Source organism: Xyrauchen texanus, chromosome 48, assembly GCF_025860055.1.
Source record: "Xyrauchen texanus isolate HMW12.3.18 chromosome 48, RBS_HiC_50CHRs, whole genome shotgun sequence".
In the NCBI taxonomy this organism is placed as follows: Eukaryota; Metazoa; Chordata; class Actinopteri; order Cypriniformes; family Catostomidae; genus Xyrauchen; species Xyrauchen texanus.
In genome coordinates, this window is record NC_068323.1 from 6,086,492 (window position 1) to 6,103,775 (window position 17,284).

General features: G+C 39.9%; 1 protein-coding gene across 1 annotated transcript; it reads left to right on the forward strand.

The window, feature by feature from the left end:
- The first annotated feature begins 3,703 nt into the window (after positions 1–3,703).
- Positions 3,704–14,643, forward strand: ncln (nicalin). The gene is given in 16 exon segments (XM_052121771.1): positions 3,704–3,988; positions 7,978–8,168; positions 8,249–8,393; positions 8,614–8,708; positions 9,330–9,410; positions 9,501–9,604; positions 9,708–9,796; positions 9,882–10,021; positions 10,676–10,825; positions 10,827–10,855; positions 11,018–11,105; positions 12,023–12,061; positions 12,195–12,358; positions 12,471–12,524; positions 14,335–14,413; positions 14,495–14,643. Coding segments are annotated over 16 exon segments (1,674 nt in total). The 5' UTR covers positions 3,704–3,825; the 3' UTR covers positions 14,558–14,643.
- Positions 14,644–17,284: the final 2,641 nt, after the last annotated feature.

Below are 17,284 nucleotides of genomic sequence, written 5' to 3' on the forward strand. Positions count from 1 at the left end.
GTAAAAGTGAAATAAATAAAAAAACATGTGGATCTTTTATTATAAATAGAGTATTTGATTATTAACAAAGTTCAGGAACAGTAATTAGACCTAACAATTTTGTTACCAAAATAAATAAATAAATGAAATTTGAGGGGCCCTTTTTTTTTTTTTTTTAACCAAAGAAATCAATGCAGGCTTCAAATGTGGAGAAAGACAGCCCTCGTGTGGTCAATCGTGTTATAAAGGTTTAGAATTGAGTTGAACAACAATGTTAAAAAATCCTTTCTAATTTGCATTGATTATTTGAAAATAATAATAATAGTAATAATAGCTAGTGCTTAGGAACTTTTCTGTAAACATAATATATGTGTCAGTGATAAAATAATACTTTGAAATATGTTTATTAAAAATTACGTCAATTAAAATATGTCAAACAATACGAAAAGAATGCATATAAACACATGACAATGCAAATGGGGTTCATTAAAGGAATATTACTGGTTTACAAGGTGTTTGAATTTGGCTTTTTCGAATTTAAGTCCTGAGAAACCCTTGAAAATAGTCATTTTTAACCAAGAGGTGCTTAAAATGTTCTTGAATGATATAAAATCGTAAAATATGTTGCTTAAATCATGTAATAAATGAAATGTATGTATTTATTTTCGGAAAAACACATCGACACACTTCTAGACCCCTGCTGAAACAGGCATCGCATTGACGGCGCTGTCACGTGACACCTGTTACTTTTGACAGCGCTGTTCAGAATGGGCCAATCACAATCAACAGGCTTTGTGTCTCACAATATCAGTTATTTCTGACAACATAATATCAAAATTTGTTGAGAAATATGTCCCTTGACCTTTTTAGTCCTGAAAAAAACGTTCAAATAGCCAAAAAATGTAAAAGGTATCATTCAATAACCTTTAATGAAATGAAATTGACTTGAATCTGTTTTGCACTTTTTTCAGAAAATATTTTTGAAATTGATGATTGTCTGAAAAAAATCCTTCATTTGGTAAACCACTTCTATGACATGTAAAGTTATTTGTGTATTTATTCTGTACTTATTTTTAATACAAGCATTAGTGCAAGGCCAAACAAGTGTGCAAAAAATAAAAACAAAATTAATAATAATTTTAAAAGATTGTTTGTCCCTTGAGTTCATGGCATTGGCGTTATCAATGTTAAAAACCTTTTTTTATGTTTAAAATAATTTCAAATACAAAAAGTTGTGGAAAATATTTTTTAGGTCAAAGTTCAGAGGCTGCTTAAATATGCATATGGTGATTCTCCCCAGCATGTAAAAAAGTTATTAATTCACATTTTAGCTAGTATTTTCACACAAATATTTGGTGTTGTACCCCACTGAACCCTCAACATGTGGTGTTTTAACCCACTGAACCCTCAACATGTGGTGTTTTAACCCACTGAACCCTCAACATGTGGTGTTTTAACCCACTGAACCCTCAACATGTGGTGTTATAACCCACTGAACCCTCAACATGTGGTGTTTTAACCCACTGAACCCTCAACATGTGGTGTTTAACCCACTGAACCCTCAACATGTGGTGTTTAACCCACTGAACCCTCAACATGTGGTGTTTAACCCACTGAACCCTCAACATGTGGTGTTTAACCCACTGAACCCTCAACATGTGGTGTTATAAACCACTGAACCCTCAACATGTGGTGTTTAACCCACTGAACCCTCAACATGTGGTGTTATAAACCACTGAACCCTCAACATGTGGTGTTTAACCACTGAACCCTCAACATGTGGTGTTTAACCCATTGAACCCTCAACATGTGGTGTTTAACCCACTGAACCCTCAACATGTGGTGTTTAACCCACTGAACCCTCAACATGTGGTGTTTAACCCACTGAACCCTCAACATGTGGTGTTATAACCCACTTAACCCTCAACATGTGGTGTTTAACCCACTGAACCCTCAACATGTGGTGTTTAACCCACTGAACCCTCAACATGTGGTGTTTAACCCACTGAACCCTCAACATGTGGTGTTTTAACCCACTGAACCCTCAACATGTGGTGTTGCACCCCACTGAACCCTCAACATGTGGTGTTTAACCCACTGAACCCTCAACATGTGGTGTTTTAACCCATTGAACCCTCAACATGTGGTGTTTAACCCACTGAACCCTCAACATGTGGTGTTATAACCCACTGAACCCTCAACATGTGGTGTTTAACCCACTGAACCCTCAACATGTGGTGTTATAACCCATTGAACCCTCAGAATGTGGTGTTGTACCCCACTGAACCCTCAACATGTGGTGTTTAACCCACTGAACCCTCAACATGTGGTGTTTAACCCACTGAACCCTCAACATGTGGTGTTTAACCCACTGAACCCTCAACATGTGGTGTTATAACCCATTGAACCCTCAGAATGTGGTGTTGTACCCCATTTTACCCTCAGAATGTGGTGTTGTACCCCACTTAACACTCAAAATGTGGTGTTGTACCCCACTGAACCCTCAAAATGTGGTGTTGTACCCCATTGAACCCTCAAAATGTGGCATTGTACCCCATTGAACCCTCAAAATGTGTGTTGTACCCCATTTTATCCTCAGAATGTGGTGTTGTACCCCATTGAACCATCAAAATGTGGTTTTGTACCCCACTTAACACTCAAAATGTGGTGTTGTACCCCATTGAACCCTCACAATGTGGTGTTGTACCCCACTTAACACTCAAAATGTGGTGTTGTACCCCACTGAACCCTCAAAATGTGGTGTTGTACCCCATTTTACCCTCAAAATGTGGTGTTGTACCCCATTGAACCCTCAAAATGTGGTGTTGTACCCCATACCCCATTTTACCCTCAAAATGTGGTGTTGTACACCATTGAACCCTCAAAATGTGGTGTTGTACCCCATTGAACCCTCAAAATGTGGTGTTGTACCCCACTTAAGACTCAAAATGTGGTGTTGATGTGGCATAATGTTTATATAACCACAAATTATAATTTCGACTCATAACTCTTAAAAAAAGCAACAACAACAAAAATAATAATAATCGAGATAACAGTGAGGCACTTACAAGGGAAGTGAATGGGGCCTGATTTTAGAGGCCTTAAAAGCAGAAATGTGATGCTTAAAATTTCATAATCACTTACATTGAATCTTTTGTTAAACTATTGTTTGTTTAAACCATAATTTTTATGGCTGTTTTAGGGTTAAATTGGATGCAACTTTACACAAAGTTAGTAAGTGATTTTATCACACTAAAATCATGTTTACACACATATCGTTTACGTCTTGTGTCTATACTTTTGAAATAGTGAGTGATTTTAACGTTTACGGATTGGCCTTCATTCACTTCCATTTTAAAAAGTGCCTCTCTGTAAATCTCTGTATTTTTAAGACAATAAGGAACGAATCGAAATTAATGTTTGTATAATCAACTTATGGCACAAATGCTGTTAATTGAGTTTAATTTGTATTTAAACCGAAAAATCAACCGCAAACTTGTTAAAAACAATCGTACGGTCAGAAGAGGGTGTCCTTGTTTTAGCCTGATGGACCCCAACCACAACCCACATGAGACGAAATAAACTTAATCTCACTCATTAACTTCATTTAAAAATCACGAATGTCCAACAGTGTATATTTAACGCAAATTAATGTGGAAACAATGTTAAAATTACACGAATTAACCAGTTTTATATTCTATTTGAATGCGTTTTTTGTAGGTGTCCGTTGATTTCGCCTGTCTGAAACTCCCTGCGGCTCCTGTCACCTCGAGCTCTCCTCGTCACTCATTCATTCGTTTTATTTCTCTATTTCTGTACGTCAGAACCAACCGAACCGCGTCCAGTATGTTCGAGGAGGCCAGTGAGGTGCTGGAGAACATGCTAAAGTGGTCGTTTCCGCTGAGTTTGGTGCTGTTTCTGGTTCTGATGTGTCCGCTGCGTGCGGAAGCGGCGCATGAGTTCAGTGTGTACCGCATGCAGCAGTACGATCTGCAGGGACAAACCTACGGTAACGTTAATTTACTATAAACAACATTATTTATATTATAACACACTTTATATGATTATATAACGCTTTATTAACGCCCTTTGTTTCCGTAAAGGACATGGTGTGGGGATGTTTTGGCTTAGTCGTTCATTAATCAGCCTTTGTGGGGGTCGAAGCCTTGGGCTGGTAACTTAAAGTGTGTATGGTCAAACACTATATAGGTTGATTCGTGAACCCGTATGCTATGGAGTTATACTTGTTCCACAATTATGCGCGCACACAATTTTAAAAGGGTATTTTGCACGCAGGCAGGAGGAAAGTTCAATATTTAAGAATTCTGAGCAAATACACATTTAAATAAACTTTATTCAAGCGAAAAATTGATTTTCGTTTGATCAAAATTAATGTATCTTTGCAAGAAGATACATTGCTTTACAAAACTGAGTTCAAGCGCATGCAAAATAGGTTTTTGTGCTCTGAAATATCATCTTGCGCGTGTGAACATTGTTTTGTGCGTATAAAATATCATCTTGTGCCTGAAGAATTTTTATGTGTGCCTAAAATATCATCTTGCACATGCACAATTTATTTTGTGTGCTTAAAATATCATCTTGCACATGCACACTTTATTTTGTGTGCTTAAATTATCATCTTGTACATGCACAATTTTTTTTCTATGCTTAAAATAGGGCTGGGTAAAAAATACAAGCTAAAAAAATTATCACGGTATAATGTTTCATATCATTCTTTATCGATAATTATTGATACATTTTAATAAACTTTAACCACTGCGTTTGTAATTTACCCACTCTATTAAGCCAAACAAAAATTATTTTAGTTACAACAGTCAAAAGCTAATGTAATGCTAGGTAGATGTAGGTTGTGGCGGACGACATGCTGCATATCCAAAGGGTGGAAGCAGTTAAGGTGATGAAATAAGTAGCTTGTGGCCGGGACGTTTTTGTTTTTGCAATGCTTACACACAACTGTGTTCTGATGTTGGACAGACGTAAAGAAACCAAAAAACGGCCTCACTGTTGAGCTGACATGTCCTATTCATAATCTCCTCATCACCGGCAGGCGGCACTCATTTTCGTATGTGTTCTGATGTCACATGGCGATGCCGCAAACGAAACCCACAGCAACCAACTTGTTATTGGCTGTTTGCTAGTCACTCGTAGTGTGCTCCTTTATCAAGCCATATGATTGGCTGTTTATGATCCAGGGATGGCGCACACTTGAGGGTTGTTCACGCAACCAAACTTCACATCTGTTTACATTTAAATGCATTTAAGAGAAACTATCGAGCGTTAGATCGAAAACATTTTATATCGTTATCGATGAAGGTGTACTGTCGATAAATACCGATACCGTTTTATCGCCCAGCCCCAGCACAAAATATCATCGTGCGCATGCAGAATTGTGGCACAAGTATCACTCTATAGTATGCAACATTAGCTGGGAGGTTGTAGATGGGTCAGTGATGTCCAGCTCTATTCATTTATTAAAAAATACATTAATAATGCAATTCACACAAAAAAATCAGGCCCTATTTGAAAACACCACTTCTATGATTAACATGTTTCCAGCTACTGAGTTTCAAGTCACTTCGATATTTTTTCTGGAGCTTAATGGTGTATCTCTTTGGAGAACATCAGTACATATAAGTCTTGTTAAAAGCTGAACGTTTTGAAAAAATAGCAGTGCAACAAATTTATTTGAAAAAAGGTTTGTCCACTAAAGGGATATGGTGTAACCAACAAGTAGGTCGCTATGCTGTTTTATTGTCATGTTACAAAAACATAAAATTACACTTTTAGACCCCTTAAGACTGAGAACTTAAAAAAAATAATAATAATATTTTGTCATCTCATTAAATATCAATATATTGTTCAGGTCATATGCTTAAACCTGAGAAAACGAAAAATATGTTTGTTAATGAATGATTAAGTTTGTGCGCACTCATGTTTTTAGGGTGCAAGGAAATAACTGTAATATCTTTTACTCAATAGCTGAATTTTAAGGAAAAGTTTTATAAAAAACTATATACACTCACCTAGAACTTTATTAGGAACAGTATGGTCCTAAAAATAGTTCCCAATATGGTCTTCTGCTGTCGGAGCCCATTCGCCTCAAGGTTCGATGTGTTTGCATTCTTAGATGCTATTCTGCACACTACAAATGTACAGAGTGGTTATCTGAGTTACTGTAGCCTTTCTGTCAGCTCAAACCTGTCTGGCCATTCTCCGCTGACCTTTTTCATCAGCAATGTGTTTCTGTCCACAGAACTGCCGCTGACTGTATGTTTTTTGTTTTTGGCACCAATCTGAGTAAACTCTAGAGACTATAGTGTCTGTTGTGCATGAAAATCCAAGGAGATCAGCAGTTATACCAGTCAAACCAGCCTGTCTGGCACCAACAATCATGCCACCAATTTTCCCTATTGTGATGGTTGATGTGAACATTAACTGAAGCTCCTGACCCATATTTGCATGAATTTATGCAGTGCATTGCTGCCACATGATTGGCTGATTAGATAATCAAATGAATAAGTAGGTGTACAGGTGTTCCTAATGAAGTTCTAGGTGAGTGTATTTCTCAATGGCCCTTATCTTTCAACCCCAGCCAGGTTTGATTTACCAAATTTTAAACCCCAGATCTGGGCTGGTAACCAAAGGATTGTAGGTTCAAATCCCACAAAGGTTGATCTTGATCCACTAAATGGGCAAGATCATTGTATTGTCAAACTGCTCTAAGGTTGATTTGTGAACCAGTAGACTACATTTGAGATAGCTTAAAAAGTTTTAGATTCAAACCCAACATCTGAATTGGTAACTGGAAGGTTGTAGGTTCAATTCCCATCAGGATTGTTCACTGGAACTTGATCAGGCGTCTTTGTGCTCTTGATTGAGACTCTTAATGGCAGGATGACACTAAAAAAAGCTCATGGTTCATGAATCAACATTGTTAGTGGATGGAAACCATAATGTTGTAGGTTCAAACCCCTCTAATGTTGATTTATGAAGCATTAGACTGCATCACCTAAACTAAGGGTAAAATCACCTGTGTAGATCTGAAATATAGCACAACATTATCAAACTTCAAGCATCCTTCATGAGTAGATACTATAGATCAAATCTGTTTAACAGTTCTTTCTATGGATTTATTTGATGGATGGATATGCTCGGGTGAGGAACTTTAACAGCTACAAAACATTCAGGGCATGTCAACTAAAATAATAAGAGATTATCGTGTGGGGCCTGGGAAGCTCAGCGAGTATTGACGCTGATTACCACCCCGGGAGTCCCTAGTTCGAATCCAGGGCGTGCTGAGTGACTCCAGCCAGGTCTCCTAAGCAACCAAATTGGCCCGGTTGCTAGGGAGGGTAGAATCACATGGGGTAACCTCCTCGTGGTCCCTATAATTTGGGTTGCTGCTCTGTCGGGCGCATGGCGAGTTGTGTGTGGATGCCGCGGAGAATAGCGTGGGCCTCTACACGTGCTACGTCTCTGTGGGAATGCGCTCAACAAGCCACGTGATAAGATCTGCGGATTGACATGGAGGCAACTGAGATTCATCCTCTGCCACCCGGATTGAGGTGGGTCACTACGCCAGCATGAGGACTTGGAGCGCATTGGGAATTGGGGAGGAAAAAGGGAGATTATCGTGCAAGATTCAAATAATAACATAAATTCTGATTCATTTGGTAGGGGTGTAACCCTGGTGTTCTGGCCAAATTCCCCCATTGGCCCCTATCTATCATGGCCTCATATTAATCTCCATCCCTGAATTGGCTACATCACTCTACTCTCTCCTCTCCACCAATAGCTATTGTGTGGTGGGCGTTCTGGCGCACTATGGCTGCCGTCGCATCGTCCAGGTGGATGCGGCACACTGGTGGCGGTTGAGGAGATTCCCCCTATACTATGTAAAGCACTTTGAGTGCCTAGAAAAGCGCTATATTAATGTAAGGAATTATTATTATTATAATGGTTACATTTTCTCCACAGGTTCCAGAAATGCCATTTTAAACACAGAAGCTCGTACGGTGGAGGACGAGGTGCTCAGCCGTCGATGTGTGATGATGCGGCTCGCTGATTTCTCGTACGAGAAATATCAGAAAGCTCTCCAACAATCTGCGGGAGCCGTCATCATCATCCTGCCCCAGAACATGTCTACTATGCCTCAGGACATAGTCCAGGTAAGAGCCAGGGATTTGATGTTTAGTTTCTTTTTTCCCAGAATGGCTAAGGCTGATGGTCTTTGGTTATTTTTCTGCAGCAGTTCATGGAGCTGGAGCCGGAGCTGTTGGCCACGGAGACCATCGTCCCTGTGTACTTCGCTCTGGAGGACGAGGAGCTGCTGTCCATTTACACACAAACACAGATGTCCTCCTCATCACAGGGAGCTTCATCGGCTGCTGAAGGTACCCAAACTGTCCCTTTAGAAAACGGCATACATGCCAAAGAGTGGCAACATTGTTTTTTTAAACTAATCAAACTAAATGATTCAATTACGAATAATTCAGAATTGTAGTTTCACACACCACTGGAAAGTTCATTGAAAAGTCATTGTAATTTATTGGCCAAAATATAAAAATATATAAAGTTTAATAGTAAACAGATCATGTTTATCTTTTCAAACAGTGCTGATTCACTCAGCGACGGCTAACGGTTTCCAGATGGTGACCAGTGGAGCTCAGAGTAAAGCTCTCAGTGATTGGGCCATCACCAGCCTAGAGGTGTGTACAGCATATTTGCCTTTGTTTACACTGTTACATTATTAGAAGCTGTTTGAGAAGATCTAAATAGTGTCACAATGTTCTACCTGTGACCTTTAATGGGTGGAAATGCAGATGTTGGGATGCACGCAAAGCTCATCTACTGCAACCAGCACATATACAGTACACACTAGTATGAAAATGAGCACATTACACATGCACTGCCGGTACACTTGGACATATTTTGTAGTTTGGAGGGGTACGTTTGGGAACCACTGCTGTAAGAGATCATCACTCTGATAAGGGCAGAGTATTTAACATTAGGACTTTCTTCAGTCTAAAAAGTCTGTAATACTCAACATTAGAACTGAACTCAGAAAACGGCTTTATAGCCCATATGATCAAACAACTACTATGCATTACATCGCATTATGGAAGTCAAATATGTTGCGAATGTTGTTGCATGCTGACCTAATGTGTTTGGAGATATGTTTGCAAACTTTTAGATTTGGCCACCTCATGTTGGCTCTTGCACTATATCGATGCCATTTTTGACATGCTCAAAATATAGCCCTTCGGTCTCTAGCACGGTGCTATTTTACAGGTTAATAATTAAGCCTTCCTTTCCTCCATCTTGCTAAGGGGCGACTAACAGGAGTGGGTGGAGAAGAGCTCCCCACTATTGTCCTGGTGGCTCATTATGACTCGTTCGGAGTTGCTCCAGTAAGTACTGTTTTTTGCCGATATTTCTTCCATTTTTATGTACCTTTTTGTTGAGTTCCTGTGCGGTATTCAGTGTTTGTTTTCTTGCAGTGGCTGTCGTACGGCGCAGACTCAAACGCTAGCGGAGTCGCCATCCTACTGGAACTTGCGCGCCTCTTCTCCAGACTTTATTCCTACAAGAGAACGCACGCAGGGTAGCACTTCCATTTTTACTCCTATATTAGTAAACCATCTTTCTAAAAGAAGATCTGTTTTGTCTATGAGAACCTCGTCGTTAAAACCTTTCGCCATTTTTAGGTACAACCTGTTGTTTTTCTTGTCGGGAGGTGGGAAATTTAACTATCAAGGGTCTAAACGCTGGCTGGAGGACAATCTGGATCACACAGGTGTGTATGTGAACGTGACTCGCATATGTCAGATTTGATGTCTTTTTTTAAACTGCTTTTAATTTGCCCTGTGCTTGTGTTTCAGATTCCAGTCTGCTGCAGGATAATGTGGCATTTGTTTTGTGTCTGGACACTTTGGGTAACAGCGACAATATTTACCTTCATGTGTCCAAACCACCAAAAGAAGGAAGCCCTCAACACACCCTGCTGAAAGAACTGGAGACTGTAAGAAATTATGAATCATTCACACATGTGCGATAAGTGTCCTCATGGGTTTTTCAGTGGTCCATTCTTCTTTTTTATGCCCTTTTCTCCCAATTTGGATGTCCAATTCCCACTACATAGTAGGTCCACGTGGTGGTGCGGTTACTCACCTCAATCTGGGTTTCAGTTGCCTCTGGGTCTGACACCGTCAATCCGCGCATCTTATCACGTGACTTGTTGTGCATGACATCGCGGAGACTCACAGCATGTGGAGGCTCATGCTACTCTCCACAATCCACACACAACTCACCACACGCCCCATTGAGAGAGAGTACCACTAATCACCACCACGAGGAGGTTACCCCATGTGACTGTACCCTCCCTAGCAACCGGGCCAATTTGGTTGCTTAGGAGACCTGGCTGGAGTCACTCAGCACACCCTGGATTTGAACTCGTGACTCCAGGGGTGGTAATACTCGCTGAGCTACCCAGGCCCCCCTCAGTGGTCTATTCTTAAACTATTACAAAAAATATTTTAATAAGATAAAATCTGACTGGTAAAAACTGTTTATTGTCCAGGTAAAATTTCAAACAAAAACAGATTTTCGACATTTAGAGATTCTATAAATCATTCTATAAATATAAGTCTATAAATCACTATTATCTCATGTTTAGGTGTCGGCCCAGCAGCACCCCGATCTGAAGTTCTCAATGGTCCACAAAAAGATCAACCTGGCCGACGACACTTTGGCATGGGAGCATGAGCGATTTGGCATCCGCCGTCTGCCCGCGTTCACCCTGTCGCACCTGGAGAGCCACCGCAGTCGCGGAGCGTCACTCCATCATGGACATGCGGTCAGTGTCGCCCTCTCTGGAGGGGGCGGGAGAGGCCACCGCCGGGTGGGTGATGATTGGTGCTCTCTCACCCCGTCATAGCATCGCCGTTTTGATCCTCCCCCAGCTGATTGTTAATTTAACTGACGTTGTCATCTGTTTTCGATTCTGTTTTCTTCGTAGACCTCACGTGGATTTGAAGAAACTCAGTCGTAACACGAAAGTCATCGCAGAGACTCTGGCGAGGGTGATATACAACCTGACAGAAAAAGTAAGTAGCGCAAAACTGTGAAGCGTTTAACATTGAATCTTGTTATTGAGAATGTAAAACTAGGGATGGACTGATGTATTGGCTACAGATATTTATCGACCAATCAATGAACAAATTAAAACCATTGATATTTTGGTTATAAGCATGAATATGCCAACATGAATAAATGGTGTATTTATAATTAAGTAGTAACACACTTTATAAAAAGTCTGAATTTATATGCACAATTCAGAAATGATAATAGCCACAATATAGAAGGGTTGGCACTCCTAAGAACATATAATATTCCATTTTTATTCTTTCTTATTCCCACGTTTATGTGGTAAAACCAACATAAACGAATGTGGCACTTTTGATAATGGCACTTATCTATACATGATGAGGGAAACCATACAAAACGCTTTGAAACCTGCAGACTTTGACTTCTGAGACATCTGCATTATAGCCTTTAATGCTGAATGATTGGTTTAATTAAATGTTGAAATCACAATATGGTACGTTTACTAGAGCTTAAAGGCTGCATTTTAAAATATAGTCTGCATTCAGTGCTTCAGTCAGCGCTGTGTGAGCAAGCGGCGCCCTCTAGTGGTCAGGACAGCATTATCCATTATACTAATGGAGTGGAATGGAGGGGGCTGATCATTTTGCCATCTGACTGGGGTAGGAGGTGTCAGACATTTCTGGAGGCACAATTAAAATCTAGGGGGCCAAACGCCCCCCCCCCCCATGTTTCCTGAAACATATATATTGAACACTCACTTTTGTGTATAATTCTAATAATGTGCAATATTGAAAGTGTTTTTTGCTGTCGTTAAACTGTGTTATGTTTATAAATCGGTAACCCAAACTCTTTTTTTTTTTGGTCAATCACTACTCCGTACCATGCAACATTAATATACATTTTCTGACTTGCACAGGGTGCCAGTGGAGACCTGGAGATCTTTACTGAACAGATGGTGAGTGAGATCAAGTGCTGATGACTTAGCTGCTGTTGTCAGCCCTCAAATCTACAACTCGCAAATACTGTACCCTTATTACATGGTTCCCTCAGAGTTGCTTTTGTTACTCCTGTCTCTTCTCTCTCGACAGCAGGTACAGGACGAGCAGTTGTCGTCACTGCTGGACTGGCTGACCGCTCAGCCGCGAGCTGCACAACTGGTGGACAAAGACAGCAGCATCGTCAACACGCTGGAGTATCACATGAGCCGCTATCTGAAGGACGTCAAGAGACATCTAGTCAGAGCAGATAAGAGGTGAAATCAGCTCCATTAGCTTGTTGCGTCCAGACCGGCACTGGACATTCAGATGTTAAAAGATGCTGCTGTACATAAGATCTTGTTTTTATTCTTTGCTTCGTTTCGACAGGGATCCAGAGTTTGTCTTTTACGATCAACTTAAGCAGACCATGAATGCTTATAGGTGAGAATGCCAATAAATATTTATTGAAATGATCATTGGTTTGAATTTACAGCATATTTGCAATACTTTTGGGCTTTTCACACTGACAATTGTAAACCCTTTGTTAAAGTAATCCTGGGTTCTTCCATGCTGTTTCACACTGTTCACATTTGATCCTGAGTTAGTAATTCATCTGGGTACCAGGTCACAAAAGAATGAGGGCTTGGGCCAAAAATGCCCCTTTAATAAACTTGTGTTTAATTGTATTTTTACATTTGATGTATTTTCTATTATTTAATGCAAAGCCTTGCATGTATTATCATAAAATATTAGTTGATACTGATCCAATGTATAAAATCATGCAGATACAGGTCAGGAGCTTCAATGTTCACATCAACCATCAGAATGTGGTAAAAATGTGATCCCAGTGATTTGGAGAGGGCATGATTGTTGGAGCTAGTTGGTTTGAGTATTTCTGTAACTGCTGATCTCCTGGGATTTTCACACACAGCAGTCTCTAGAGTTTATAGAGCAGTGTTTCTCAACTGGTGGGTTGCAGGTTTGTTCGGACTAGGGACAATAACATGCACGATTCTCCCATTGAAGATTTTTCGCCAGCCACCTATGTAACATTTCAGCCACTTTATACATCTGCAACTGCTTCTCTGGCGCGCATGCTCGCCCGCCACGCATCAACTAGTGAGAATCTTTCAGTTTAAATCACTATGGAGGTCAAACCTCTCAAACAGGCAGCCCTGACATTAATAACATTTATGCATTTGGCAGAGGCTTTTATCCAAAGTGACTTACAGTGCACTTATTACAGGGACAATCCCCCCGGAGCAACCTGGAGTTAAGTGCCTTACTCAAGGACACAATGGTGGTGGCTGTGGGGATCGAACCAGCAACCTTCTGATTACCAGTTATGTGCTTTAGCCCACTACGCCACCACCACTCCTACATTATAAACAGCAGTGAGGTGAAACGGAGTAACACTGTGCAATGCCAAAATAAAGTTGTTTTTAAAATTACACACCTCCCATACAAAACTGTTTCATGATTTTACAGTAGTAACAGTAACTGTGATATTTTGACATTTTACAGTTTCATATTATACTATACTATAAATTATTATTATTATATTAGAAAAACTAGCTACATTGACCTATAGCCATAGTAATGAGGGGCCATCATGGTCTTATGCCTGGATATATCATTACACTGTAAATATAAGGGCAAATACATAAATGGCTTTAAAGTCTGGACCGCCAAGACATCAACAACATGAATGCTGCGAAAAACAAAAACGTCCAGCGCGTGGCTGTTCTGTGGGCCAAAACAGCTTGTTAATGACAAGAGGTCAGAGGTGAATGGTCAGACCAACAATCATGCCACGGTCTGTATCACTATCACCACATTTTTCCCCATTCTGATGGTTGATGTGAACATTGAAGCTTCTGACCCGTATCTGCATGATTTTATACATTACACTGCTGCCACACAATTGGCTGATTAGATAATCAATGAGTTTATACTCATTCATTTTAATGATTTATTCTGAATTCATAAATTTAGTGATCCTGCCAATTCAGTTTGATGGACATACAATTGAAATGTGTTTTTTCGAGTGTCGTCAATACTTCAGATTGTTTCTAATTAATCTAATTATTACATTTGTAACTGAGCAAGCTAATAACATGAAACGATTAACCCCCTTTCAATATTGCAAGTGTGAAATGTTGCATATCCCGGGTTGAGTGTTGTGTGAAAGCCGTTTCGTTATTTGCTGTTCAATCATTCTGGTCTATTTTGCATTTTTAAAACGCATCAGGGTAAAACCGGCGATCTTCGACCTGCTGCTAGCTGTCTGTATCGCATCTTATCTTGGAGTGCTCTATCTCGCCGTACAGGTACAATCTAACATAATCAGATTCTTCTTGAAACGGCATTTTAAGTGTTATGAAATGACGTAATTCCTCTTATCCTTGTAGAATTTTGGACTTCTGTACGGTTTCCTGCGCAGAGTCACCGCACCTCGGGTCAAACAACACTAACGTACGACTTCCGTCTCTTCTCGCACCTGCAATATTAGGGACCTCAGGGGTCCCACAGCAGAGCCAAGAGTGTGGTTTCCTTGTATCATGTTTGTGTGTTTGTTTGGTTACTTTTCTGAGAATGAAAGTTGATTTTCATGCCAAGTGTTTCATCCATTGCTCCTCTGCAAGCCTTCAAATCTTCGCTGTCCCAAAGCTGCCTCACTCCCACCGTGTCCTACGTCCTTAAAGCAACTGTTCAAGTGAAAATTCTGCCTTTAACTCAGCCTCATGTCATTCTGCCTAAAATATATTTTTCCGGATTTGAAACGACGTAAAACGGCGACAGAATTTTCATTTTTGGGTAATCGATCCCTTTAAAAATACAATGTGTAATTGTTGGAACAGAGCCACTTAGCCGAACACTGAATGCAGGAACTGGCTAAGTGTCAAGCGTTGCAGTTGTTCAATGGGTGTTTGTTGTGTTAGCATTAACGTGTCGAGTCAATTACGGATTGTACTTTTAAGCAGTGCTGAAAGCATTGGGTATCTTCACTGGCAGCTACTACAGAGTGGGCCAAAAGCATGCTCTGGGTTGAGTTGAACTCTTCGTCTATCTGTTGACACTAAATCTTTGTCGCAAGTTTCAACTCACTTCGATGCAAAAACTGCTGATTCTCTTTAAAGCGAGTATTATATGTTTATAATGTGACGATTGGTGACCGATATTTCATGTTTCTCTTCACCTAATTTTATCTTGAAGATTACAATCCCTCTTAAACGATTGGAATAACGTTTTTTCTGTGCTGTCCTTGTGTACAGTACCCCCGATTTCTTTCCGAATGCTAATGTGTGCTTTGACATCCGAAGTCCAGTCCTGCTTTCACCATTTATGTGAAAGCAGTATGGTACAAATTTGCTGTTATTTATGGAAGTTAATAATGCTTCGACATGCACTGATTTAAAATCTTTTGTTCTCCCAATTTTACTTTTCGAACTGTAGAAACTAGAGGTACACAAACTTGATTCTTGGGGCAAAAGACGAAGTAAAACAAATAAAGGCATTTGTTGAAATAAGTCGATATTGCAGTTGTTTTTTGGGACAGATTTTATTAAATGGAAAAACATGATACAACACAATTGGTTCAATCCACTAAATCATATGGTTTTATTAAAATTGTTCCATTACAAAAGTCGAAATACCTCCTAGTGGTCAGACCGAAATCAACTAAAACAAATCCTGCAATGAATAAATGGTCCAAGATAAACTTATTTTGTCCATGTTAAAAGTAATCTGTAAAAATCCCCCAGCATCCACATTTTTTTTTAATCTTTTATGCAGAACAATAGAAACAATAATAAGAAATGACAGTGCAATTTCATTTAAATAACATTGGGATAACCCCAGATTTATAACAACATACCTCCACGCAATTTCTCTGGACATTTCAAACTCTTGACGGCATAACGCTCGCCTGCGGTTAAACATTTTTGGCACGTTTTTAGAGTATCAACACTCTGAAGATTCTCAGCGCAACACAATTATTTCCACTCTCACGCTCTAATTGTGATCGGATGGAGACGTGAGCCGTGTTAAATGGAAAAATAAGCATGCAAACAATTTTAAAATAAAATAAAAAATAGGGCAAAAAATTCCGGGATTTAAGGACATTTTTACATAAAGAAAATAAATGGAGAGTGCCGTTTAACGATTAGATGGCGAGGTGGTAACCCTTGTTCAGTGAAAATCCAAAGTTCGGTTTTGGGGAAGAGTGACTCTTTCGACATTACCCATGTAGACCTAATGTGTATATATAATTAACGAATTTATACTAGATTCTCGGTTTTAACTTTAAAACAGCAGCAATTCTAATTGCTAAACAATGCCTAAATGACAATCCCAAAACAAAACATTGAGACCAAACGACTAAATTCGCAAACGGCTAACTCTTAGCGCAAGCTAGCCTTGAGAACGGAAGACGTCACCACCACGACAGACGGGTCTCGTCCGCACTTGTGCGCTATTCCACCGGAACGCAAATTTCTCGGCTTTCAAAAGAAATGTTGATGTGCACATTTGCACGCGATACAGTAGGCTAATCAACATTTCAAGTATACATTGCCATTTTTGACAGTGATCAATGGAGTACGACCAGTAGCGGTTCTAGCTTGTTTGGCGTCCTGGGCAAAATCCGCTTCAACACACTCCCAAAAGTTGTTGACCGGGTGTGGGGGTGCTGCTTAAACACACCCCCAATGTTGTTGACCCTTGGGGTCTCTACTGCCTCGTGCCACCCCCTGCACGATGCCCATGTCGCCCATGCCTAAATCCGCCCCGGAGTACGCCAGATAAGATCAGTTCCAGCATATTGAAATGTTCATGCATTCCTCAATACAGCATCTGCATTAATACTTCAGCAGGTTGGATTAATTTGTGTATCTCTATGTTGACAAACTCAATTGGTTTCCATGATCTAAGAGATCTGGATCCGTATTTATATGAAATAATAATATTCTCTGGCCGATCAGTAGCTAGCTTTGCCGTCATTGCAGAAACGGATGCTTGTGGAAAAGAAAAGTAAATGGGCCATTTGTTTTTTTTACATAATAAATGCAAGCAGTATTTTCAGACAGTTATTGGAATCCAGACATTAAAATCAATCCCCTTTAAATCATGTACATTCAGACATGGTAATACTGTACAGATGTGTGTTTGATTGACGCAGGTCAGGCTGTTTGGGCGGCTGT